Here is a 27989-nt window from a genome sequence, read left to right as displayed (position 1 = left end):
TAATAATTATAATTAGAAACTTATGATATGATTAATAATTCATTATTAATTAATAATACTTATGATATGATTTAAATTTTATTATTAATTAATAATACTTATATTATAACTAATATTTAATTAATTAATTAAATACTTATGTTATATTAAATATATCATTTAAACTTATGTTAACTTTAATAATTCATTTTAATTTAATTAAACTTATGTTATGACATAATTATACATATTTAACTTTAATTAATATTATAACTTATATTATTATTATAACTTATACTTTTAAAATTAATGTTGACTATGTTTGGCTGAGGTTGACTTTTGAGTTGACTTTCGGTTGACTTTGACTTTCAGTTGACTTTTGTTGACTTTCTAAATAAGGAAACTTTCCTAACTTAAAACTTTCTAAAAATAGAAACTTTCTAAATTTGGAAACTTTCCAAAAATAGAAACTTTCCTAAAATAGAAACTTTCCAAAAATAAAAACTTTCTAAAAATAGAAACTTTCCAAAAGTAGAAATTTTTCCAAAAATGGAAACCTGCTAAAAATAGAAACTTTCTAAAAATAGAAAGTGTGTGTCCGTACGATGTTCCGATCAAATCGATGCATGTTGAGTATTGTTCTATGTCTACTTGCAATATGTACAATAGCTATCATACTAAGACTTGACCTAAGTTAGTTATTTATATCGACCTGCTTTATTTATAGGTCGGCGTTGTGATCATTCCTGATCACTTTACTTCGATTGTTGTTCGCTTATTTGGGTGGTTACTTCGTTTGCAATTAAGGTGAGTTATAGTCCCATTTTTCTATTTTAAATCTTTTGGGATGAGAATGCATGCAATTTATTTTATATTTTGGACACATGTGGAAGTTGGTTTAAATTATTCATTGTGAGTTGAACAAAAATATTCCCTAATCTGGTAACTGTAATCACTAGTTTCTACTGGTGAACGCGAATCATACGGATAGATCTATCAGGTTTGACAACCCCATATCGAGCTAGTCGCGCTAGCAATTTATAATCGGAATGTTTAGTACTTCGTATTTAGTTGAAGATACACTTGTTCGGTGTATATTATTTATTGTGTTTGGCAATGGTAAATAAATGGTTAAGTAGTTACCAGGTGGCTCACAGAAAATGGAATAATATTTTTATATGTTTTCTAGCATATAATTTTGTGGTCCAAAAAGGAGTTTTTATGTTTTCAAACATAAATTTTTATGGTTTAAATTAAATATTATTCGCAATATTAAACCTATAATTCACTCAACATTTTGTTGACAGTTACTCGCATGTTTTATTCTCAGGTTCATGATTGATTGCTTCCGTTGTGCTTAGAGAGTCTGCATATTTATGATGGCAACTTTTGTTAAACAATAACTTGCATTCTATTTTGATATATTTAATAGTGGATGTTGTTGACTTTGTTTTGATCAACTTTTGGGTAAGTAATAATGTATGATTTTTCTAAACTTACATATTTTGGTAGATTTCCTTTATAGGAAATCATTTTTAAACAAAGAGTGCAAGGTTATTTATTAAATTCATATAGAGTTATGATCAAGCTGTGGGACCAAGATAACGATGGTCGTCAAGTGTACTTTGACGGGTCGTTAAACTGATGTCATTAAAATAATTAATTATATTTAATAAAAATATTAACATGTTCATTTTTTGTATAATATATGAAATATTATGAACAATTTTATAATAAAATACCCTCATGTTCATATGTACAATATTTGAAGTAATATATACAACTTTATGGTAAAACACCTCCATTAACATATGTACGATATTTGAAGCATTATGTACAACCTTATGATAAAACATCCTCATGACCATATGTACACACTTTAAAATAAATTGTACAATCTTTTACAAAACACTCCATGAACACATATACAAACTTTGAAGCAGATTGTACAACCTTCATATAATAATTGTATTTTAAATTTTATTTTTTTTTAAAAATAATAATGAGTCATTTGGTATTACTAATAATAATTATTAAAAATATAAATACTCAATTTTAAACAAACTTTATTATTATTATATTATTATTATTATTCAAATATGAGTTCTCTTTACGGGATTAATTACGTTACATATGTATACGAAATACATGTCTCAATTAAATGTTGTAATGTAGGCTTTTATGACAAAGAAAATAGTAATTGTGATGAAAATTGGAAGAAGATCATGGGAAAATAAATGTGGTTCATTTATTCTAACCAAGTTAAATATATCAATATGTTTGTAAAAATAACGATAAGTTTCTAAGTCAGAATCCGTGGTTCCTAGAGTCATTAAACTAAATGAATTTAGTATTTAAGTTCACTAAATATCTAAAACTTATTGTTAAACTGTTTCATTAAAACAAACTCGTGGTTCCACGGGTCATTTGACTAGTTATATAACAATTATTAAGAATTAGAAACTCATCAACTTTGAGATTATGAATTCAGATGTGTTTAATGTTAAAAATAAACAAGATAAAAGACCGTTTAAATTTACTAATTTTATTGACAAATATATGCAAGTATGACATGGATTAGCCAACTGTTACTATGACTTTATGGGCCATTAACAAATTAACTGGGTGTCATGGCTGACGACATTGTTAATCTCATGAATGTCTTAGGTTCAAACTGTTTTAAAATCTTAACTAAGGTGATGTTTGTATATACCATGTCTATTGAGAAGATGTTACCTAAAAGTCTGTTTGTTGAATATTGAAGCACGTTTATTTTTATGTTACCTACAAGCATATTTCTAAGTCTACGAGTTTGCAGACAGAATAACACGTTATTTTATCTTATGTCTTCACAAAAACAAACTGTCTGCAGTCAAAACGTCTCCGGACGTGCAGACATAATACATAATAAGATTTGCAATCTGAAAAACAAACACCACCTAATATTCGAAAGTAGTATAGCTAGTCAGCAAAAAAAAAGGAGGGAAATTGGTCAGAATGCCCCATTTCTAAAAGTTAAATATATGCCCTCAAGTTATCGTAATTAGAAAAATACCTCATATCCAAGCATCACTCACCACGCATCATGTAGCTTGGTGCGTTTGCGTGTTTCTGAGATAACGATCGAGATAGCCATTTTTTGTCGCAAACATTAACCATGCACCAAGCACTACGCACGGTGCATGGCGCTTGGTGCGTGGTAATTGGTACTTGTTGGGCCTCTACCACTCTTGCAGATCATTGAACTGTGTGCCTATCTTCACTTTTCAATCAGTTATTGCACCCCATTCACTTAGCTTACGAATTCCGATTCACTTCCAGCTTGGATCACTTATGGATCGCTTAGCCCTACCTTGAAACATCTAACTCACTTCGCCTACGCAAAAAAGAAAAGTATTTTACATGTGTACGTACCTCGAACATGCCAACAACATTATGTTCACTTACGCAAGTAGCCAGGTTAGGCTAACTGAAAATCATAAGAGGGTAAGCTTGCAATAGCACGAACAGATTCAACGGAGAATCCAAGTCCAAAGGATGAGGCTGGAAGCTATAAAAGAGAGGCAAGAACTTTGAATGGTTGTATATTTTGACTCGTAACTCCAATTTAGTCACCTTTTCTTTTAAAATCGTGTATCTTAATATTTTATCAAGATCTATCTGTTGGCAAACGTCGAAGGCGATTTTTCACAAGTTTTTTTCGAAATTCAGCATCAGACCTTCAGTTTTGACGTTTTCGTTAATTTCGCTTTTTTACATACTTTGACTACTCATAACTTGCTATAGAACATTCTAATTTGTGATCATTTAAATTTGTCACCAATCTTGATTAAAAGTAAACGAAACCCCTCAATCAATTTAAATAAACGTCACATTTGGCAAATTGAGCATTTTCTAGGTTAACTTAAAAAGAATTGTAATATCACATCAGGTCTAATTTCAAAAGTATGTTCGTCACTTCATAAGCGTTCCAATATACAAGTCTTTAAAAAAACGCATTTAAAAAAATGGTGACTAAATCAAAGCTACGAATTGAAAAATACGTTCATTCAAAGTTTTTGCGCACCAAGCACCAAGCACCACACACCGTGTGTGGTGCTTGGTGTGTGGTGTGTGTTCGTGATGAAAAAAGGTTATCTTAGTTATTATCTCAGCAACACACATACGCACCAAGCTACAAGCATGATACGTGCTGTGTGGTGCGTGATCAGTGAGCATTTTTACAATTACGATTTTTAATGGCATATTGTTAAATACTTTTGAAAATATGAGCATTTTGACCAATTTTTCAAAAAAAAGTATTGTATTTTTTTATAAGGTGGAATCTACAATCTAACACACAATAATCGCGAATATATATATTTCATGATTCCAAGTGATGCTTAAACCCTCAATTAACCTCTTTGTCGAAGATTCTTCTCATACTGCTATACTATGAGCCTTTAGTCTTTACAGGGTGTATTAGGTGATAATGTGAATGAATTGAAAGGTTTAACTATGTTCGGAAAAACGAATAAAAAGCATAAAAGGGATTTTGTTAATTAACGAGAGCTTTAAGAAAATATGTTTCATAAAGAAAAAAAGAATTATACTCACACTGCACAATTACAAGAATCTAACGTGGGTAGGTAGCGGCTTTAATCACCTGACTATTTAGACCACTCCTTATCGTTCATTTCTTTACCAGAACTTCTCTCATTCACATCACGCTACATCAGCGCAAACACATTTAACATTCCTTTTACTAATCTCTCCCTATCATACATTAAAGTTTACCCATAGTCATACCCCTAAATATATACATGTACAATTAATTAAACATAAGGTACAAGTTAAAAAGGTATGTGGTCCCACCTCAAACTGTGAGAGGTCCGTTGCAGTAGTCACTAATGATCAAATTGGCAAATGGCTGCTTGTGGTTGCGAGTGAGTGGCGAGTTTTCACATGCATATTAACAAGCTATAGGGAGTGACCTTACATAAGCTAGTAAAATATCGATAAATAAATGACCTCTTAAACTTAATACAGTTTACCAGTTTTATGTTTATGGTGTAATATATGTATTATTAAATCAGAGTCTACTACCGAATACATTTAATCCAGTTAAAATTTCAATTTTAAAAAAATTACCGACATGACAATTCAATTAACATTAGGCTTCAAGCTTTTACACCTATATAATTAAAAGGTGATGATCCGTACATATTTTTTTAGCCCTGCACAATTAAACATGTTTTAATATGTTTTATCGTATTTAATACCACAAAGCATATCATAATTGTGTACGCGCTAAAAATTAGTTATGTAAGGATTACTTCCATATAAATAAAACGAATTATATGTGTCCGGACAAGAAAAAGGACTCACTTGCCGCGGATGTTAGAGGGTGTATTTGAGATGGGTTTCGATCGTGGTTGTTCATTGTTTGATGTTAGCTTCTTTCCCTTTTTAGTTAATTTGGTTCGGTCTAGAACTTTAATTCATCCCTTGTTTATTCTTATCAGTGTTCCCCCTTTGTTCTTGTGGTTTGGTTAGTTTATTGTCCGGTTGCACTTGTTGGTTCGGCTCGTCTCGCCTTAAGTTAGTTTCTCTTGGTTTGTCTGTTTGGATAAGTTCGTTGTCTAGTGGCGTCGTGTACCACAACTTTTCTTTGTATCAGTTTGATTAGTTCTTTCATTGTTTAATGAAAGACCAGTTTTTTCGAAGAAAAAAATATTGTATTTTTATTAAATATTATATTGAATTGTGTGCGATAATAATGGAGTAAGAAATTCATGCAGGTTTAAAACTAATGAAAATTTAATTATACTATTTTCATGACGTCTCACATTTTTTCAATCTACTTATCGACCGGAGGTCCATTCGAAAGCAATCTCTCTATCCATAGAACATTGAGAGCAGGAACTTTCTATACTTTTGGAGTGTTTCACTCTGGGTAGATAAATGACTTCTCTTTATTCTCATATAGGGAAAAATTGTCTACATATTACCTCAATCATACCCTACTTTTGTGAAATTGAGTTTTGTTGGTGTTGGTGTTGATGTTGTTATTGTAATAGTGGAGTAAGAACTATAGTGAAACTTGAACATGTTCATCTTGGACAAGAACACTCCACTATATAATTGACAAAAGGTGTTTCGATCAACTTTCAATGTGGGAGCTTGTATTTGTACACAACTTAGTCGACAGGAACTAAGGATGGCAGCATGGCAACTCAATCCTCAAGCGTCCTCACTCACCCTCATTTTTCAGTTCTTAGTTTCATGCTAAAATAACAATTTTTAGAACAAATGATGAGAATAAATGGCTTGTACAATTTGCATTAATACCTATATATTGGTTTAATAATTGATATAATGCGTTCTTAATTTTTTTGAGGATATATGTCATTGATTTAGTTCTCGTTTAGTTCTAAGAGGAAGCTTGTAAATGTGCTGACGTGATTCTAACAGGTGCGGATTTGAACATGTTCTAAATGTGTCATGAAACAGAGCCCATAATTCATAGGGGCCCAAAAAAAATCCAATATATATCAAGTATAGTGAGTAGTCCATTAAAGCCCATTAAATATAACTTGTTTTGTATTAGGTTTTTTGCAATCCTTATTTTGAAAGTCGCTAGTACTTATGAGATTATAAGTATTATTAAATTTATTATTCATTTATTCACTATATATGAAAAAATTTATTATACAAAAGGCCTAGTTTATATATGTTGAACATGACCCATAATTTTATCGAGACGACTCTAGATTCTAATGTGGTAGCTAATTTCGAGAGAAAGTTCAATTTTAGTTGAAAGTGGTCTAATAAGTTTCTCTTTTTCGTCTTATTTTTATTATAAAATATGTGGTGTGGTTAATTATTACTCATATTTTTTCAAATTCTAAAAAAAAAAAATATAATCTTACAATTCAATGTAGGTGGTATATACAACTACAAAATAACTTTACAACTCAATATAGTTGATATATTCAACCATCGATGATATATATATATTATTTATACTTACTTTCTCAAATGACACTGAAACTCATAACTCTCGCAAATTGTGTCAAGTGATACTTGAACTCGTAACCTCTTAGATACTAAGTTTTTCATGTACGTTTACAATAAGGATCATAATGAAATGTTTATTATCTACGAGAAGAAAGAAAATTATAAACACACATTGTCAGAAGTATTATTTTTATTTGAACGTTTCTCGATTTACGCGTGTTATCTTTGAACAGGAGTGATACTAATCGTTTCTGTATCATTTCAATTTTATGATCGGATGTCCCTAAAGAGACTTACGGAGTATAATACAGACTGTCGGAGGTATACCTATAATTAAGAAAAATGAGCTTTCGATTTTTATAAATGTTCATTAAAATGCCGCAATCTTGGTTTTGTTTCTTTAAGTTACCTACAAAAACTTTAATAAAATCAAAACACCTTTGTTAACATATCATCAGCAAGTAATGGCCATGATACGTTACAGGTTGTACAAGTAAATATCGGTAGACTGGAGATATACTTTTCTTATTGTTGTAGTTTAGCTTTTCTCTGCAAGACATGCATGTTCTATAAATATTCATTATTGTAAACCTTAATAGGCGTGAAGATTGTATTATAGTAAAAATTAATTTTGTTTTCTATCACAGTATTATTAATCTATCAATTTCGTAAACCCTATGATCATAAAATGTCAACATTGTTAAGACCGACCAACTTCTTTCTATCAATTAAGGTAGATAAATTTGGATTATCATTTCAAGTTTTGTTATTATAAACACTATACAATATACAATTACTACAAGTTTAAACATAATAATTATATATTGAACCTTTATATTCCACCTTTATACAAACAAAGTTAGCTAATTGGATAATGGCAAAATTTTACTCATTTGAACTTATTTTCGGTTATGGTCAACTCGAGTCCATTTCCACTTAGTAACTAACACGTTCAACGTCCCATTTTTAACTTATTATGTATCAAGCTAGACAGTATCATTAACTCAATCTCTTTCTAACAAATTACACTTATAGTTAATTTATTTATGCTTTTTTCATACACTAATTGCCTTACTACCATTTTCACAAAAATTCATTCTCAACTTCAGAGGTGTTCTTTTTTTTTTTTTTTTTAGAAAACTTGCTTTAATTTATATGTAGAAAAAACATTAAAAGACTCTTGATTTAACAATTAAAGGTGTGGATAAACAGTAGCCTAAACTTGATGGCTGATATTGCAAGCAAAGCAATGAGCTTTTCCCTTTTTTATGTATCCCATCTCTCCTTGCCTTCATTTCCCACATAAACTCATGTTTAGTCCTACACTCACCTACAAAACTCTCTCCATTTTTAACAATTTATATACTTTAGTACTTTTAGTCTTTTAGATGCAAGAAAACCATCCAAGGGTAGAAATGGAATTTCAACATCATCATCATCATCAACAACAACAAGAAGATGATGAAGATGAAGAGATGCCACTTCCAATCAACAGCACATATGGACACCATAATCACATTGTACCATTGTCACTACACCATCATCATCACCACCACAAACCACCACACATAGATCATGTATCCACCACCATACCACCACCACCTTCATCATCCATGGAAGACAACAAGAGAATGATGATGATAAAAGTTGTAAAGTACAAAGAATGTCTCAAGAATCATGCAGCGTCTATTGGTGGAAAAGCAACAGATGGATGTGGTGAGTTTATGCCTAGTGGTGAAGATGGTCTCATTTGCTCAGTTTGCAACTGCCATAGAAACTTCCATAGAAAAGAGATTGAAGGTGACCCACATTCACACTCTTATGAGTACAATAATTACCATTCTACCCCTACCCATCTCAAAAGATTTGATCTTGGAAATGGTAGAAACCTTATATTGCAAAAGGGTGTTGTTGTTGGAGCAGAATCTTTAGGGTACAACAACCATAATCACATTACTAATAATAATGCAGGAGCACTTGTACCTTCTAGAGTACCTCCACAAATGATAATGTCATATAATATGGAAATGGGAATGGGTTCTTTTCCATCAGAATCTGATGATCAAGATGATAATGGTGGTGGTGGTGGTGGTGGTGGTGGCGGTGGTGGTTACCTGAACAGATATCCACCACCACCTCCACCTGTACCGCTACAACAAGTGGTGAAAAAGAGGTTTAGGACCAAATTTACACAAGAACAAAAGGAGAAAATGGTGGAGTTTGCTGAAAAAGTTGGATGGAAGATACAAAGACAAGAGGAATCAGTGGTACAAGAATTTTGTCAAGAAATTGGGATCAAAAGAAGAGTGCTCAAGGTTTGGATGCATAACAACAAGCAAAATCTTTCTAAAAATAACAATAACAACAACTCTACTATGCCCATTAATCCAACTCAAACTCAAGACCCTAATTAGAAAATAATTAAGTAGCTAGGGGAGTTTATTTACATTATTATTATTTTTGGTTATTTAGTAATTAATTAATTAAGGTCCCTTTAATGTCATGGATTATGATTTAGTAAAGGGTCAACTAGTTATTATGATAAATATGCATGGTAGGAGTTTATGTGATGTGGAAAGAGGGATTTGGTCATATGATTAGTTAATGAAGAATGGATTATTGGTGTAGAGGATTCCATTTTTATGGAGAAAATATTACTCCGTAATATCAAAAGTTTTTGTCTTTCTAAATTCATTTGTATCTTTTTTCCCCTTTATTACTCCTTTTTATGATTCCCTTGTTTTGTTGTTCTAGAATATTGGTTGAATATAATTTTAACATATAATATTATTTGATTTTATATGCATGTCTTATGTTAAAGATGTGAATTAAAACTTGTTTCGTCACATAGGACATATTGCTCTGTGGTTAAAGCTAACAAAAGCTACCATCGATCTAAAGGTGTGAAGTATATGCTTGGTTAGGATAATTAGACTTTGGAAATATGATTTGTGAAAGTCACCTAAGAATTGTACTCCGTAATATATTTATATTTATATATACGAGTATATTAATATGATGTATATGTATATATGTATATTATATATGATGAAATAAAAATAATTCAAAACAGAAGTAAACATCATGTTTGGATTCGAATTCGAGAGAGTGAGTTTTACTGAGTTATAGTGTTGGGCCCCAGACCAGCACTTTTAATATTCTTGTGAGTGTTGGTAAACCATTTAATATGCTCTCACTCCCATTTTGTGAATCATATAATTAGAACCATTTAAACTTGTTGGGCCCAGGTATCTTTCTAATATCCTTCTCAATTTGTATATCCTACAAACTTATTAGAAATATGTAGTGTAGAATAAGTACTTTTGTTAAGGATGTATATATGTTTCTAGGATTTTAAACACATACAGAGTATTTTTTTAAAGCTCAAGGTACAACTCTTCTCTAATATGCAAATATGTAAGAATCTATTAAAAATAAGCTCTAAAAAATAAATAACTAATAAAAGGTTATAGTTATGAAATTTTAAATCACATAATACCCTTTATTTATATGATTGGGTTCTCTTTTTAGTTTTTTTTTTTTTTTTTTTAATTATTATTGGGTTCTCTTTTGATATCATACTTAATTAATTTGGTGATCTAATTCAGTTCTAAGATCGAGAAACAAAATTGTTAAACAAATGAGAAAGACCGATGATCCATATCTCAAGTTTAACTAAAGTATCTGACACAAAAGAACGAATTACATTTAACACTTACCATAAACAGTTTCGAGAAACTACCCTCACGTGAATTTGGGGACAATGACGTGTTGCTAGACGCTTACCATTGTTTGTATAGTTACTTGGTGTTGTGTCATGCACAAGTGGGAGTCTGTAGGATTAATGTGCAAGGTACAACATATAACTATATTGTCAACTTCATTTGAGCCTTCGGGTCACACACATATACACCGAGACGTCGAATAATATATATATATATATATATATATATATATATATATATATATATATATATATATATATATATATATGATGTATATATATTACTCAAGTAACAAAATAGTAAATCGAAATTAATTCATTTACTATTCATATGAATAGTAAATGAAACGAAATTAATTAATTTACTATTTACATGAAAGCGACATGATAGAAATTATTAATTATAAGTTACATAACATACCCCTAAAGTATTTGAGAAATACGATTTTTTAAAAACCAAATATTACAGACAACGAAATTGAATATATATTATAATATATACTCCATATCTATCTCTATCTTGATTTGGTTCAAAATATATATTATAATACATACTCTATACTATCTGTATCTTGATTTGGTTGAAAAAGGAAATCAAGTTGAACAAAACAACAAAACAAGATATCATGAGTACATATATTAGTTTGTTAAGCTTACATTTCAAAATGCAATACAAAATATAAGGTCTAGCAGAAGTAATTTCCCCAAATTCGTGTAAGAGGAGTTCACATGGAAAACTTTGGATGACGTACTATTATTACAGTATATTATTGGTGTTTTTACCACTTTTATTTACCTTACCTAATTCATACTAGTGCTACCTCCTACAGTACAATTGTGTATTTTAAACACGTTACCTGTTCTAATTGTTGATTGGTCAACAGTAATGTCGAATTTAACTCGAGAATTAAGGACTCCTTTAAAGGCAAGAAATTACAATAATATAGTTAACATGACAAAAATAGTAATCACTTGTTAATTTTACAAGTTAACGACAATTTTTGGAACACGGTAAAAAGTTTTTTTTTTTTTTTTTTTTTAACACGATAAAAAGGTTAAGTTATCGGTAATGTTGGAATGAAGTGGGACTGTTCATGGCCAAGCAAGATTTCAGAAATTCACTTAGATATTTAAATGGTTACCAAAAGTTAATTAAAAAACTGGACTTAAGAGGAAAATAATGAATGTTGGAAAATGGGAGGTTGGATCTCAAGTGTACCAACGGCACATCTGTGGATGATGACACGTGACTCTTATCAAAATGCGTACCTTGTTGTAACAGTAACAACAACTGTTTCAACACGAAATTGTATATATGTCCCATGGGCTACGGATGTCGATCATACCCACCTCAATAACTATACCGAATAATTGTTTGACACTAACAAGATCAAATATTTAAAGTCTAAAAAAAAATATGAGGTTTTTCATTTTTATATTATCTCCAAGAAGGCGAATATTTACTTTGTACAAGCATTGACAGAAGATCTATAAGATAGGGGGTCATTGCCCCCGCCTAGATTTTCATTTGTAAATGGAGTAACAAATTATTATATTGACTGAACTTCAAAAAAAATCTTTGATTTAAAGCCCAAACATGAAAATAGGTCATACTTCAGGTGCTCGGTTTGAATTTCACTGCGTTGACAGTCTGAGCCACTTCCAACTAAAAAGTTAAGTTCCGTTACTACCTACACAACCTACTTATTACATGACTATTACTCCAATATATGTTGCTAGTAACATTTAGACTTAAACCTCAATCACTATGCTAGAGGTATGGTAAAAATACTGAAAGTCTAATTGAGTTGTTTGTTTGTTTGGTTCAAGAGGGAAACACATACTTTTATTTGGGTTTAGTTTAAGTTTATTTGGTTCATGTGCAAGGAAAAAAAAAAATATAATTGATCCATCAACTTACTAGCTAATTTTACAAATTTACATGTTTTGACCCTTTATTATATATATACTAGCTTAAGACCTGCGGAATCGCGGGTTTATGCAATAAACTTTTCAAGTATAAAAAATTATGGGTTTAGTCTTGTAAGAAATTGTTAGAAACTACGTATAATAAACACTTGATTGCAAAGTGAATAGTGTTTAAACCAAAATTTGAGATGTAAAAGAAGATTATTATTATAAACATAAAATAAATCAAAAGTTGCAGTGGGTAAAAATAAATTGTAACACCAAATATCATAAATTGGTACAGTTTTAAATTATCATTTGATAGTAAGTCTATAACCAATTTCGATTTTCCTCAGATCATCCAATGTAAGAGAACATTTGAAGTAGTCATTTCGTTACTGAAACAACGTGTTTTTCTTTCAATATCGTTCGCATATACGTTAAAATTCTTTGACACAATTGATCAACCTACGTGAGAAAGATAACATCTCTTTATACAGATTAAAAAAGCTGTTGACGTTCTTCGAACCAAGTCGAATAAAATTTTGAAAACTTTAGTGGATCTTTATACGAATAAATAAATAAATAAACAATCAACATATAGTCAATTAATATATTGAAAAAAATGTGTAATATATAGTACATAAAAAACTAAATAAGTCGGAATGTCACCAATATTTATATTCTCTTTCTTTAATTCCTGTAAACATGTATTTTAACTTCGATTAGTTAAAAAAAAAATACCATACAACAATAATTGTAGAAGGGAAATTATTTTTATAGATAAATTATCACGAATAAACTAATGCAAATAGACAATGATAACACATTTTACCTTCAGAATAAACTCAGTAGCTTCATAAATTATGTGCACCCTATAAACAAATTTAAATGTATGTATAAAGCTCACACCTTTTTGGTAAGAATCCATTATTTCTAGATTTCATTTACATAGATTAAAGATGGAAAAGACATTTAAAATCAGTGTGTCTTCCAACTTGTTGCTTGTGCAAATGTTTTTTTCTACTTAGGATTCAACTTTGTAGAAAGTTGGTCACCATTATAAGTGAAATTGCTGTCATTAGTATAAGGATGCTCTTTTCCCTTACTCGTGTAAGCTGCACAATTTGATGCAGACTCAGCATTTGGGTTAAGACCATTAAGTTCCATTATGCTCACAAACCTTGACCAACATGAATGACACTACACTATAACAAACCTGAAAAGAGGTTCCGGTTAATAATGAACGGTCTCCGGTGTCGAATTGTTTCAATGCAGAAAACAACTTTAAATCTTTATTGCTAAGGCGATGGCCTTCATCCACTATCTACACAATTTGAAAAGATTCAGTAAACAAAAATAAAAGTGCTCTGAACATTAACTTAAAAGTCAAAGAAGTACCATGGTCTCCCAGCTTATTGCCTGCAACGACTCGTTATCAACGACTCGTTATTGATGTTGATCATTTCAAAAGATGTCAATAGTACATGAAATTTATTCTTGTCCTTTTTAGAAGACCTTGGGGGAAAAAATCATATTGTTTTTATGATAGCAGCAAGCGTACCAACATACGAACCTGCAGTGGCAAACTCATTCATTCTAATAAAAAAAATAAAACAAAAAAAAAATGACATAACTATCTGTTTAAAATTTTGAAAGATCATGTGACATACGACATTCATATGAGGTGCCCACATGGCAAATTCACGATCCCAATTCCGCAAAGTGGAAAGTGGTGTCACTACTAAATGTGGGGAGACATTCTCTTCATATAAAGAAGCTGCAAAGGCAATATGTTTATCATTTTTCCTGTGTTAACATTAAACATTACAATTATCTAATTAAACTATCATACGATTATACACTTAAAAAAACTGAATAACAGGAAATACATACCAAGACCCATCTTGTCCGCAAGTATCACATGTGTTTGTTTGGACCAAGAAAAACGTAAGAAGTACAATCCTTCAAGCTGATACGGGTGAAGCTCACCTAAGATTATACCATAAACATTTAACAAAAGTTAAAAAAAAATTATATAGTAACATAATCACGAAAATGAAATACTTTGCATACCTCCAGGTAGAAAGTCTGGGCTTTTTTCAAATTGCTGAACTTCTTTTAACTTCTTTTTTGGGTCAGCAGTATCACGAATATTGCTTTTTTGTCTCCTTAGCTTGCGATGTTTAGAGTGAAGTGTATTAAAATTTTCAATTTGTTGTTGAAAGGATGAAATATCCGACTTCAATTCCCAATAACATTCATTGTAGTTAAGACCTACCCATTTTACTAAATGCTCATCATCATCGTCTTGCCTAATTCAACAGATTTCATACATTCATAATTCAGTAGCAGTTAAAAAAAACGTAACTATATATATATATATATATATATATATATATATATATATATAGGGGCAGGATCAATGGGGAAGTAACCAATCGGGGGGAAGCAAATTTTTTTTTTTTCGTTTTTTTGGAATTTTTTTTTTTCGGCATCAAGATCACACGAAAATATGAACATTTAGAAGAGACACTTCGTGATGAATGTTATTATTTAGGCGGGAAAACGATCGACAAAAATAACATTCAAGATAATATTGTTCGTGAAGAATATGAAAGTTTTTTTTTCATGTTTTGTGAAGTAAAATTTAGCCCGATTTAGAGTTTAGGGTTTAGGGTTTAGGATTTGGTGTTTTGGGTTTATTCCATAAACCCAAAACACCAAACCCTAAACCCTAAACCCTAAACCCTAAACTCTAAACTCTAAACCGTTCGTGTTAAAAACTCAATCTAAATCCTAAATCTAAACCCTAAATCTAAACCCTAAACCCTAAATTTCTAAACCCTAATATCTAAACCCTATAAACCCTAATATTTAAACCCTAATATCTAAACCCCAATAGCTAAAACTCAACATACGCTCGAAAAACACGATAATTGTTATATATTACTTCTTCGAGCATTTTCCCGCCAAAATAAAAACATTTATCACAAAGTGTCTCTACTAAATGTTCATATTTTAATCTCATCTATAATGTTCGTGAACAAAGTTTTTTCAAAAAACGAAAAAAAAAAAAAAAATTGCTTCCCCCCGATTGGTTACTTCCCTCTTGATTCTACCACTATATATATATATATATATATATATATATATATATATATATATATATTAAAAAGTTCACCTGGAAGTTAGAATACGGCTAACCATTGTATATTCTGACCTAATTGCTACAAAATCATTTTCTGAGTTGTTTCCCATTGGTGTATGCTTGCTCAAGTTATTAACTTTTGTCCTTAAACGGGGCAGTTGCTTGAAAGTGAGTAGATTGCCATATTCACCGCACACATTAGATGTATCTTCTTTCAATATTCACCGCACCCGCCCAACTTGCCCATATTACAACCTCTGACATATACTTAGAATTACAACAGTGAGCTAACCTTCCTCAAGATATAAACGAAATATTAAAATCCATCACCAAATGTAGTATACTCGATTGACCAAGTAAATTCATGAGCATTATATTATACACGCCTGAAACGTGTAAAATGACCATAAATATTAAGCTCTTGTACACGTTTAAAAGAGATTGACATACTATTATAATAGATTTCAAACTTACACCCATTCGTTGATTAGTAAAAGACAGTTACAATAGAAGTCCTATAAAACCCATTAAACAGCATACCTCCCCCCCCCCCCCCCCCCCCCCCCCCCACAAAGGTTAGGTAAGTCTTGTGGTCATCATATTGTGAATTTGGTTCTTGCATATTATCTAACCGGCTATAATCACAATTGTCACGCTTTGCGATTAATCATTCTCTCCTCAACAGGGGCCTTCTACGCCAATCCTGGTTATCAGGCTCATCGTAACATGACTGAGGCCGGGCTGGTACCTGCAGCGTTAGATAGAAAAGTGTATTAACAAATAAAATGAGAATCTTAAAGAAAGAAAAAATTTAAGCTATTAATGCAATGAAGTAAGCTATGAGATACTTACAATTCCTTCCTTCAGGATTGGTCCAATTATGGGGCTCACTAAAAAATTTGGTGTCCACCTCTTCTTTGACATTCAATATCTCCATAGGTATGTCTACAACCTACAATAGAGAAAATATCCAGCTTAAAAGACTCATCAAAATCACCACTTTCGGTGCCTGATAGTTTTTCATTGCATTTTACCTCCTCCTAAACCATGTGACCAGTCATTGGCCCAGCCAAATAAACTTTGTGTCATAATCATTGAAAATGTATGACAATTAAAAAAAAACATACCATGGCCCTTGTTATATGAGTAGCTGTGGGAACATTTGTTTGCACAATTTGAGACTGAGCAACAATAAACCAATCAACATAAAAGCAGTTAATTAAATTTATAGTGTAAGGCGATTGTTTGACCCGTTAGCATAACATCTACAACACATTTTCTATTACATGACCTTATATAATCAACAATAAATTCTTAAAAACATCACATATACATCAAATCAAATAGTAATTATATAAATAAATAAAATAAGCAAGGCGGAAACTTAATAAAGTTAATTTAATCCGCTCATTAATCAGTTGCACTTTCGAAATGCATACCACCAAATATAAGTCATCAGAAAGAATAAAAGTGAAATATATAGAGTTTACCTGAGACATAAATGATCTGCAAGAAAATGAATACGAAAAATAATAATAATATAAATATAAATATAAATACTAATAATACATAAATGATATATAAATATTGATAATTTTCACCTATAAAAGTGTATTAGAGCTCCTTTTTTACTACCTAATTGATCTGCAAGAAAAGCAAAACGCTTTATTAGAATTAGTATTTAGGATATATAAATACATAAATGATAGATACAAAAGGAATAATAAAATACCTTTTTGATTTGGATCTGCACCACAATCCAAGAGTAAGAGTACGCATTCTAAACTTCCTTTGGCAGCTGTAATATTCGGTTGAAACCCAAAAACAACGGAGTGGTAAAATCACAGGATGTAATCTCGACCCATGACCTTATTAGTGGGTCAATTTTGGCTGTGTTATATCTCCTACAGGCCAATCAGATTAAAAAAACTGCTGAAACTGGTCTAAAGTCACCCAAAGTGTGTTCTAGTGCTTAAATTCAGAGTTATATTTATTCAAATAATCAGATTATCATTTAAAATATATAATTTTGGTAATTACATCTTCATTTGGGAAAAATGTGTTATGTGTCAACCCGACTAACCTACCTCTGACCCGCCTATTTTGCTACTTACACTGAGAAACCTCAAAAAATGGCTGGAAATGCATACCAAAAGAGTGCAACAGAATCCAAACAACCTGAACGAAAAACAAACCAAACAAATTTATATCATCTCAGCATGAACAAACAAACTTCAAACAAAAACAAAAAAAAAAAAAAAAAAAAAACAACCAATAAAACAATAAAAAAATGTCATAAATGGAAATTTACTCTCATTACCTTCAAGAGCTAGCCAAATACAACCCTTGGAAAATCTGGAAACAAAGTCATAACTGAAACGACTCGTTCATATACATTATAAACGATTCACAATAGTTGATTATATCGCGAGTTACTTGACCACTATATGATACATTTTACAAACATTGCATTCATTTTTAAAAGACAAACTTTCATTACATTGAAAGTTGACGGCATGCATATCATTTCATAATATATCCAACTATAATTGACTTAATAACAATCTTGATGAACTCAACGACTCGAATGCAACGTCTTTTGAAATATGTCATGAATGACTCCAAGTAATGTCTCTAAAATGAGCAAATGCACAGCGGAAGATTTCTTTCATACCTGAGAATAAACATGCTTTCAAGTGTCAATCAAAAGGTTGGTGAGTTCATTAGTTTATCATAAATAATCATTTCATCATTTTAATAGACCACAAGATTTTCATTTTCATTTCTCATAAATATACGTCCCATGCATAGAGACAACAATAATCATTCATATAGTGAACACCTGGTAACCGATATTAACAAGATGCATATAAGAATATCCCCTATCATTCCAGGAAATCCTTCGGACATGATAAAACAACATCGAAGTACTAAAGCATCAGGTACTTTAGATGGGGTTCGTTAGGCCCAATAGATCTATCTTTAGGATTCGCGTCAATTAGTAGATCGGTTTACTAATTCTTAGGTTACCAAGCAAAAGGGGCATATTCGGCTTCGATCATTCACCCATATAATGTAGTTCCAATTACTTGTGTCTATTTCGTAAAACATTTATAAAAATTGCGCATGTATTCTCAGTTCAAAATATATTTTAAAAGCATTTAATAAAGCAGTTGTAAAAACAGCGCATGTATTCTCAATCCCAAAAATGTAAAGAGTAAAAGGAAATTAAATGAACTCACAATACGATATTTTGTAGTTAAAATATTCATACGACGATACTGAACAATGCAAGGTTGGCCTCGGATTCACGAACCTATATCATTTATATATATATTAACACATATAATTGTAATCGAAAAAATTTATGTATTATTAGTGATATAATTGTTATTTTAATAATTTATATGTTTCATTAATAACTTAAGTAGATATATTTATTTTTATATAGAAAATCTTTATTGAATATATTAATATTAATAATACTAATAATAATAATGATAAAAATAACACAAATTTTAATAAAAATGATAACTTTAAAAATAATGATACTTTTAGTAATAATGATAATAATAATAATACTGATAATAATAATAACTACAATAATAATTTTTACTACTAATGATAATAATAATAATAATAATTTTAATAATAATAATACTACCAATATTTAATGATAATACTAATGATAGTAATAATAATGATAATACTTTAATAATAATAGTAATGATATTTGTTAATATTGAAAATAAACATATTGATAAAAAATAATAATACTAATAATAATAAAAATGATAATAGAAATACTACCTCAAAGAGGTAACTCTTAAAAAATGCCCAAGTCCGGGTTTGAACCCGCGACGTCCCGCTAACCCGATAATATCCTTAACCATTACGCTATGTGTTTCAATTCTGAAATAACCCCCCAACTTAAATTGTTTTTAACCTTTACTTCTGCATCCTTCTTCTTCTTTTTCTAAAAAAAATGCCCGAGCCCGGGCTCAAACCCGTGACCTCTCATTCAATAACTACACACCCAAACCACAGCTCTGCCATTTCATTTCTCAAATATTTTGTCCCTTAAATATACTTAACCATATTTGTGTTTTTATCTTCTTTATTTCATGGATCACTTTTTATTATCACAACATCATCATTTTATGATCATTTCTCGATTACCATATTTTTTATCATACCATTATCACCTTAACTACATCACCAATATAACCTAATCGCAATCATCATCATCCTTTCTATCCTTATCATACGCGTGATATCATATTCATCAATATAGTCTTCCTATTCGTCCCACAGTCCATAACCAACTCAACCATTTATTTTTTATATTAATGCTTTAAGTATCCACGGCCCACTATCTAATTATTTGCATTCCTTGTTTATTTGTAAACGGCATGAGACATCGTGGCCTACTCTAACTTTATGCACAATTCTATTATTTCCCATAATCAACTTTACATTCCACTAATTTTAATCCATTCTAATATTATCAGTCTACATCAATTCTAAATAGTTCGAAGCCCACGACCTTGTAATCCTAGCTGTAATTACGAAGGTAATCGTACAGTTGCAGGCTTTAAAAGAAAAAAAATACGTACGTAGCAGCAGTATGTTGATGATGGTGGGGTTCGTAGTTGTTAATTGGGTGAGACAGAAACACGCGCTGCAAACAGTCCAGCATTCTATTCGAAGGTGTTGCAGTTTAAGCAGGATCACTTAACCGTAGACAAGTGTTGGTGTTTGGGTTTTAAAGTGATCCTGGAATGGTTTTAGTTATCGAAACAAAAACAAATAAAAGTCGAGCAAGGTTTGATGTGTGTGGTTTGGTGGTGAAAGCTCGTGGTGGGACGGTTCAACGATGGTGTTTATCTTCATGTATTGAATAGTAATAGCAGTTGAGCAATAGTAAAACCACAAATGGGTTTTGTTTTGTGTTGCATATCGAACCATAAAGATAGAAGTGAGTTTGGATAACGCATGAAGTAGAAATGAAGGACGGCAGTAATAACACCCAATAGCAAAAACTATCGAGTAGTAGCAAGTAATTAACGATGCTTTTCATAATGATAGTTTACGAAAGTGATGTTTTCAATGGAGATAATAAGTTGATGATGAAAGCAGTAGCATATGTCGGTTTTCTTTTCTTTGGGTGGTTAAACATAACCACATAAAATAAGCAATAGGTTCATAATAGTTCATGGTTAGGTTGACGAATTTGCAATAGTAACGAGGACAAGTAATAGCTGTCTCAAACAATTTAATGAAATGGTTATAGTTGGGTGTGGAGCTCGACAAGAAGAAGAAGAAGCAGAAAAAGAAAACGCAGGTTAGGGGGTGGCGTTTCAAATGGTTAAATGGGTGGCTTTTATGGGCTGATTAGAAACAGTGAATAATAGCAGCACAAGGTAGCGACTTGGGTGAGTTTGGAGTGTAAACCGGACAGCAGTAAATGGAAACAAGTTGGTAATTTTGTGGTGGTCTTAGGCTGTAGCAAATGGGACGATCAGTAGTAAAAGAAACGTGTAATAGCAATGGAGGTTGAAGGGATTATCATAAAAGAAGAGAGAGAGATTGAGATATTCAATTCCTCTGCTTGCATGATATACATATATGAGGAACATTTTGGCCCCATGACCACACAACAAAATTTAGTAATACGATTTGCAATGTGTAAATGACAAGGATCCAGCTCATTTTCTTTGACAAATGGAATCCTACATTTAAACATGTCAAAACAATTAAGCCATCACTCTTTTTATTTTCTTTCTACCGACGGTTTTATTTAACAATGATATTATACATATATATATTTTATAGAGAACTTTATTAAATATATGTATTGGATTTAGTACAAAGAATTTTACCTACTTATTTTATTTATTTATGAATAATGAATATCAAAGTGAATCATTGATAATTTTTAGTAACATGGAAAAGAAGCAGTAAAGATAGAGATTAGACTTAAAGAGGAGTAATAATTTGCTTCTAAAAAAATGGACGGCACGTTTATAGTCATAGAGTCCTTTATTCTTTTCAAATCTAACATCAATCATTTAATAATATATTATTTTTTATTTATTTATTTATTTTTACTTATGACGTCATTACATATTCAATCAACCCAATGTTATTATATACAGAGTAATTCTTATTAAAGAAAATTGCGCGGATAGTCCATGTTATTAGCGCTCAATCCCAAGTCAGATGTACGGAGTAATAAATCTCAAAATAAGAAAGTAATTGTAATTTTTTTTATAAGCCTATTATTTACTTAGTCTATTTATGAATCTACGTTTAATTACATATATCAAATTATTATTTATATACCTTTATATATATATATATATATTTATTTATTTATTTACAAACAATCGTTCGTAAATCGTTGGAAATGGTTGAAGGTCAATTGAATATATGAAACAGTTCAAAATTTTTGAGACTCAACCTAACAGACTTTGCTTATCGTGTCGAAATCATATAAAGATTAAGTTTAAATTTGGTCGGAAATCTCCGGGTCGTCACAGTACCTACCCGTTAAAGAAATTTCGTCCCGAAATTTGATTGGGATGGTCATGGCTGACAATAATTATGTTTTCATGACGCATACGAGCTAGAAATTAGAGTTTTTTTTATCATCAGTGAATAATATATATCAAACAATTCATTTATGTGAAGTGTGCGAGTGAAGCTATCACAAAAGAATGAAATGAGTAAATGCAGGTTTGTCTTAACCGGTGACGTAGTCACGGTTGATTTTTGGATTTTAAGGGATTTAGAGAAAATATTCGTAATAAGATTTGGTTCTTTGATAATTAAGGAAATTAGGATCCTCTATGGTTAAATGCGATAATCTATTTCGATTGCTCTGTCAGATATTTCACTATAAATCCACTCCCTTCCTTTCCTATCTCCACAGTTCACACTTTCCATTCTTTCTCCCTCAATTAATACTTTTGTTTTCTCTTCCCGATTTTAAGTTAAGCGAATAATGGTCCAGAATTCGTAGATATGAAGTTTCGAATGAACATGACTAATATTTTAAGAAAGAAACGGTAATAGCACAATCTGACTTGTCAGATTACCAGAATTCAAGGGAAAGATAGGACTATCAAGAAGATATGTTCTTGATATGTTTATAGATTAGATAGAATGTAAGAATCGTGTAACATGGCACATGATGACGTTATAGTCTGTGAATCATCATGTTTCATTAGAAACTCAGCATGACTTACTGTAATATAATCACGTTGATCAAGTGTCATTATATTATATTAACTCATGCTTCAGTTCCCAACACTACTTCAAAATCATTCATGAATTAAACTCGAATGTTTACAGAATATAGAAACTAACGGTTTCTTATATGATGTAATACTGATAGCGCGAAGAGATAAATGATTTCAGATAAGAATAGTTTTGAAAATATCTTCAGAAATATCGAGGATTTTTATAATGAAAGATACGATGATATCTTTGAATTTCTAATATCGGTGAATGATGATGAAGATTTGTCCGTAAGGATTTAGAGTCAGGAGCAAGGTATTCGTTAATGACTTCAGCAGATATTGAATTATTTGGATTCTTTGAAGGCAGAGTTAGACTTTGTGTTTTGTCCACCGCTTTCTTCATGGTTTCGCATAATCCGCTTTTCGGTACTAAATTTTCTATTAATCGTTCCCAACCTTCCATTCTTTATTATCAAACTTTTGGCCATTTAGACCATCTACAATTTGCTGTTTCTTCTGCATTTAATGCTACCATATCTGAATCATCGGTTATCAATCCGAGGTGTGTTCAAAAGAATTGTGTTTTTAGATGATTAATCGATGATGGTAATATGGTGGAATATAAAAGGTTCCCCGATAACAATAAAAGAGCACTCATATATATCAAGATTATAATAAGGTTGTTCCGAATGAAAAGTCGAAGTTGATTTGCTGGAGCTGTGACAAAATTGGTTACTTTGGAAAGGGATTTCAAAGTGATTTTCGGTAATAACAACGCCAAAGAAGCTAACACAGACACATGTTAAACGTTTACTCAGGTTTCGAGAGTTTTCAGGTGTATAACTATATGCATTAATATTTTCTTCCGTAGATGAAGTGCGGTTGGTTCATACTCTCGGTTGAGGTGTTTTCAAGAATCATGAAAGGTTTGAACGCGGATTGTAATCATCAAGATACAAATGAGGTTTAAGATGAAATCAAGTGGCAACTTGAAGAATTGTTTAGTTTCATATGTTATAATCAATATTTTAATTCATTTTAATTGTCCAATATTGGTAGTCCACAGTTAGCAGTCCACGGTTACTAATTCATTAATTCATATACAGTTTATAATATTCGAATTAATTAATACGTATCGTGACCCGTATACATGTCTCAGACTCGATCACAACTCAAAGTATATATATTATTGTAGAATCAACCTCAACCCTGTATAGCTAACTCTATCATTACTGCATATAGAGTGTCTATGGTTATTCCAAATAATAAATATAGATGCGTCGATATGATATGTCAAAACCTTGTATACGTGTCCCGATATTTAAAGTGCGTAAAATAAATAACAGAAATTAAATGACGATAAATAAAATTGCGAGAATATAAATTACGATAAATAAACTGCGATAATTAAATTGCGATAATAAAATGTAATAAGGAATTAACAGTTAGCTAGGATTTTGTTAGCGTGGATTCTTAACAAAATTTTCTCATGGTTAATTTGTTTGTTTCTAACAAATTTTATTTTTGTCCAATATTTTCTTCATTATGCCACTTGTTGGATTTCTGATAGATCAAAATCCAAATATGAAATTGGATGAAAAGGGTTATTCTGCGGTGAACGGATACGTATATCGGTGGTTGTAAATAGGATAGTAAATGACTGTTGAATAAGATTTGAAAGAATGTACAGTGTACTTATTAATGTGAAATCTAAATATTCCTCGGGTATTACCTACCCGTTAAAATATTTTCACCATTAACAGTTCGTACAAAAGAATTTTAATTACAATCTTTATGAAAACATATATACATATATATTTTCTTCAGATGTAATCATGGATTTAATGAGTTAATATGATATTAAACTCATCTGATTTACGGATAGAACTAGAGTACATAATCTCTAAAATATTAGAGATTACATAATCGCCATGAAGGACGAAGATAATTGATGTAAGACGATACGTAGAATGATGATTATACTCGAGGTACAGAATGAGGTGTTGAGGCATGGATTGTTGATGGTACTGGTGCTGTTACTGATGGTACTGTTGGTGCCGGTGATGTTGCTGAAGCTAGTAAATTTTGCACCATATTCTCCAAATTGATTACTCGAGCGTGAAGTTCGTTGACTTCTTCTATTATTCCGGGATGATTGTCGGTCGAAACAAGCGAATGAATAAGGTTTAGAATTTTAGCTAGAATATAATGGTGGCGAGATATTCGAGAAATGAGGGTGAAAATAGTGTTTCGGACTGGTTCGCCGGTAAGTGCTTCGGGTTCTTCGTCAAGAGAGCAATTTGGTTGGTGGAAAGGATCGCCTTCTTCTCGTTTCCATTGGTTAAGTCGACTACAAACTCATCAGATGAATTGGGGATGGCTGATTGGTTGATTCATTCTGGTGACGCTGCTTCCGGAGCTTAGGTGAACATCCATGTCGGAATAGCTGTCGGAATAACTATCAGAATAGCTATCGAAATCTGAGGGACTCGAACTGATTGAGGGATTCATCTCGTACGATCAGATGAAGGATTTTCGATAAGAAATAGATTATAGGATGTAGATTAGTACCCTGCAATACATAGTTTACATATGCATATATAATACTAAAATCCCATAAGTTACGGAGGAATCTACGGAAGCTGTCAGACAAAGGTAACAATAACAGATACGCTAAGATATGAATTTATCTATACACTGTCTATGCAATAGAGGCAGTAAGACGTGTCTAGACTTTAAGGATGATAAGCAAATAATTTTCGACACTAAATGATAAGCAAAACTTTTGACATGCAGACATGGTCGAAGTCCAGACTCACTAATGCATCCTAACGACTTATCAGTTAGACACACTAATGCAGACCTGGTTCGCTAAGACCACCGCTCTGATACCAACTGAAAGGACCCGTTCATATACATTATAAACGATTCACAATAGTTGATTACATCGCGAGTTACTTGACCTCTATATGATACATTTTACAAACATTGCATCCGTTTTTAAAAGACAAACTTTCATTACATTGAAAGTTGACGGCATGCATACCATTTCATAATATATCCAACTATAATTGACTTAATAACAATCTTGATGAACTCAACGACTCGAATGCAACGTCTTTTGAAATATGTCATGAATGACTCCAAATAATGTCTCTAAAATGAGCAAATGCACAGCGGAAGATTTCTTTCATACCTGAGAATAAACATGCTTTCAAGTGTCAACCAAAAGGTTGGTGAGTTCATTAGTTTATCATAAATAATCATTTCATCATTTTAATAGACCACAAGATTTTCATTTCTATTTCTCATAAATATACGTCCCATGCATAGAGACAAAAATAATCATTCATATGGTGAACACCTGGTAACCGACATTAACAAGATGCATATAAGAATATCCCCTATCATTCCGGGAAATCCTTCGGACATGATAAAACAACATCGAAGTAATAAAGCATCCGGTACTTTGGATGGGGTTCGTTAGGCCCAATAGATCTATCTTTAGGATTCGCGTCAATTAGTAGATCGGTTTACTAATTCTTAGGTTACCAAGCGAAAGGGGCATATTCGGCTTCGATCATTCACCCATATAATGTAGTTTCAATTACTTGTGTCTATTTCGTAAAATATTTATAAAAATTGCGCATGTATTCTCAGTTCAAAATATATTTCAAAAGCATTTAATAAAGCAGTTGTAAAAACAGCGCATGTATTCTCACTTCCAAAAATGTAAAGAGTAAAAGGGAATCAAATGAACTCACAATACGATATTTTATAGTAAAAAAATTCATATGACGATACTGAACAATGCAAGGTTGGCCCCGGATTCACGAACCTATATCATTTATATATATATTAACACATATAATTGTAATCGAAAAAATTTATGTATTATTAGTGATATAATTGTTATTTTAATAATTTATATGTTTCATTAATAACTTAAGTAGATATATTTATTTTTATATAGAAAATCATTATTGAATATATTAATATTAATAATACTAATAATAATAATGATAAAAATAACACAAATTTTAATAAAAATGATAACTTTAAAAATAATGATACTTTTAGTAATAATGATAATAATAATAATACTGATAATAATAATAACTACAATAATAATTTTTACTACTAATGATAATAATAATAATAATTTTAATAGTAATAATACTACCAATATTTATTGATAATACTAATGATAGTAATAATAATGATAATACTTTAATAATAATAGTAATGATATTTGTTAATATTGAAAATAAACATATTGATAAAAAAAATAATACTAATAATAATAATAATAAAAATGATAATAGAAATACTACCTCAAAGAGGTAACTCTTAAAAAAATGCCCAAGTCCGGGTTTGAACCCGCGACGTCCCGCTAACCCGATAATATCCTTAACCATTATGCTATGTGTTTCAATTCTGAAATAACCCCCAACTTAAATTGTTTTTAACCTTTACTTCTGCATCCTTCTTCTTCTTTTTCTAAAAAAAATGCCCGAGCCCGGGCTCAAACCCGTGACCTCTCATTCAATAACTACACACCCAAACCACAGCTCTGCCATTTCATTTCTCAAATATTTTGTCCCTTAAATATACTTAACCATATTTGTGTTTTTATCTTCTTTATTTCATGGATCACTTTTTATTATCACAACATCATCATTTTATGATCATTTCTCGATTACCATATTTTTTATCATACCATTATCACCTTAACCACATCACCAATATAACCTAATCATAATCATCATCATCCTTTCTATCCTTATCATACGCGTGATATCATATTTGTCATAACCCGTCCTTAACCATAAGAACGTGTTAAATAACGTATGATTTCATTGCGAGGTATTGACCTCTATATGCGACATTTTTAAAAGAAAAACTGCATATATTATACATTACAAACCATGATTCTTATTTTTGTTACAAGCTTTGGACAACATAAAAATGATTATCGTTTAGC

General features: G+C 31.0%; 2 protein-coding genes and 1 non-coding gene across 3 annotated transcripts; 1 reads left to right on the top strand and 2 right to left on the bottom strand.

The window, feature by feature from the left end:
- Nucleotides 1-7165: 7165 nt before the first annotated feature.
- On the bottom strand, nucleotides 7166-7271 carry LOC139895501 (U6 spliceosomal RNA). The gene has a single exon (XR_011775938.1). It is a non-coding gene; the product is annotated as a U6 spliceosomal RNA (small nuclear RNA).
- Nucleotides 7272-8393: 1122 nt separating this feature from the next.
- Nucleotides 8394-9555, top strand: LOC139890784 (zinc-finger homeodomain protein 3-like). Its single transcript, XM_071873697.1, has one exon. The coding sequence runs from the start codon at nucleotides 8394-8396 to the stop codon at nucleotides 9390-9392; it is 999 nt and encodes a 332-aa protein (XP_071729798.1). The 3' UTR covers nucleotides 9393-9555.
- Nucleotides 9556-13451: 3896 nt separating this feature from the next.
- On the bottom strand, nucleotides 13452-16301 carry LOC139890782 (CHD3-type chromatin-remodeling factor PICKLE-like). The gene is made up of 7 exons (XM_071873695.1): nucleotides 15795-16301; nucleotides 14687-14925; nucleotides 14507-14602; nucleotides 14284-14390; nucleotides 14012-14186; nucleotides 13830-13937; nucleotides 13452-13728 (listed from the first exon to the last, which is right to left on the bottom strand). The coding sequence occupies exons 1-5, from the start codon at nucleotides 15869-15871 to the stop codon at nucleotides 14154-14156; spliced, it is 552 nt and encodes a 183-aa protein (XP_071729796.1). The 5' UTR covers nucleotides 15872-16301; the 3' UTR covers nucleotides 13452-13728; nucleotides 13830-13937; nucleotides 14012-14153.
- Nucleotides 16302-27989: the final 11688 nt, after the last annotated feature.

This window comes from Rutidosis leptorrhynchoides, chromosome 2, assembly GCF_046630445.1.
Source record: "Rutidosis leptorrhynchoides isolate AG116_Rl617_1_P2 chromosome 2, CSIRO_AGI_Rlap_v1, whole genome shotgun sequence".
Classification (NCBI taxonomy): domain Eukaryota; kingdom Viridiplantae; phylum Streptophyta; class Magnoliopsida; order Asterales; family Asteraceae; genus Rutidosis; species Rutidosis leptorrhynchoides.
The sequence above is the reverse complement of the archived record's forward strand: the minus strand, read 5'-3'. Positions and strand labels throughout refer to the sequence as shown.

Excerpts from the sequence above, each read along its gene's own strand:
- LOC139890782 (XM_071873695.1), bottom strand. The coding sequence starts at position 15,871 with ATGGGAAACAACTCAGAAAATGATTTTGTAGCAATTAGGTCAGAATAT. Across the intron at positions 14,603-14,686 it reads CCCAGACTTTCTACCTGGAG|GTGAGCTTCACCCGTATCAG; the intron begins GTATGCAAAGTA and ends GTATAATCTTAG. Across the intron at positions 14,391-14,506 it reads TGCGGACAAGATGGGTCTTG|CTTCTTTATATGAAGAGAAT; the intron begins GTATGTATTTCC and ends TTGCCTTTGCAG.
- LOC139890784 (XM_071873697.1), top strand. The coding sequence starts at position 8,394 with ATGGAATTTCAACATCATCATCATCATCAACAACAACAAGAAGATGAT.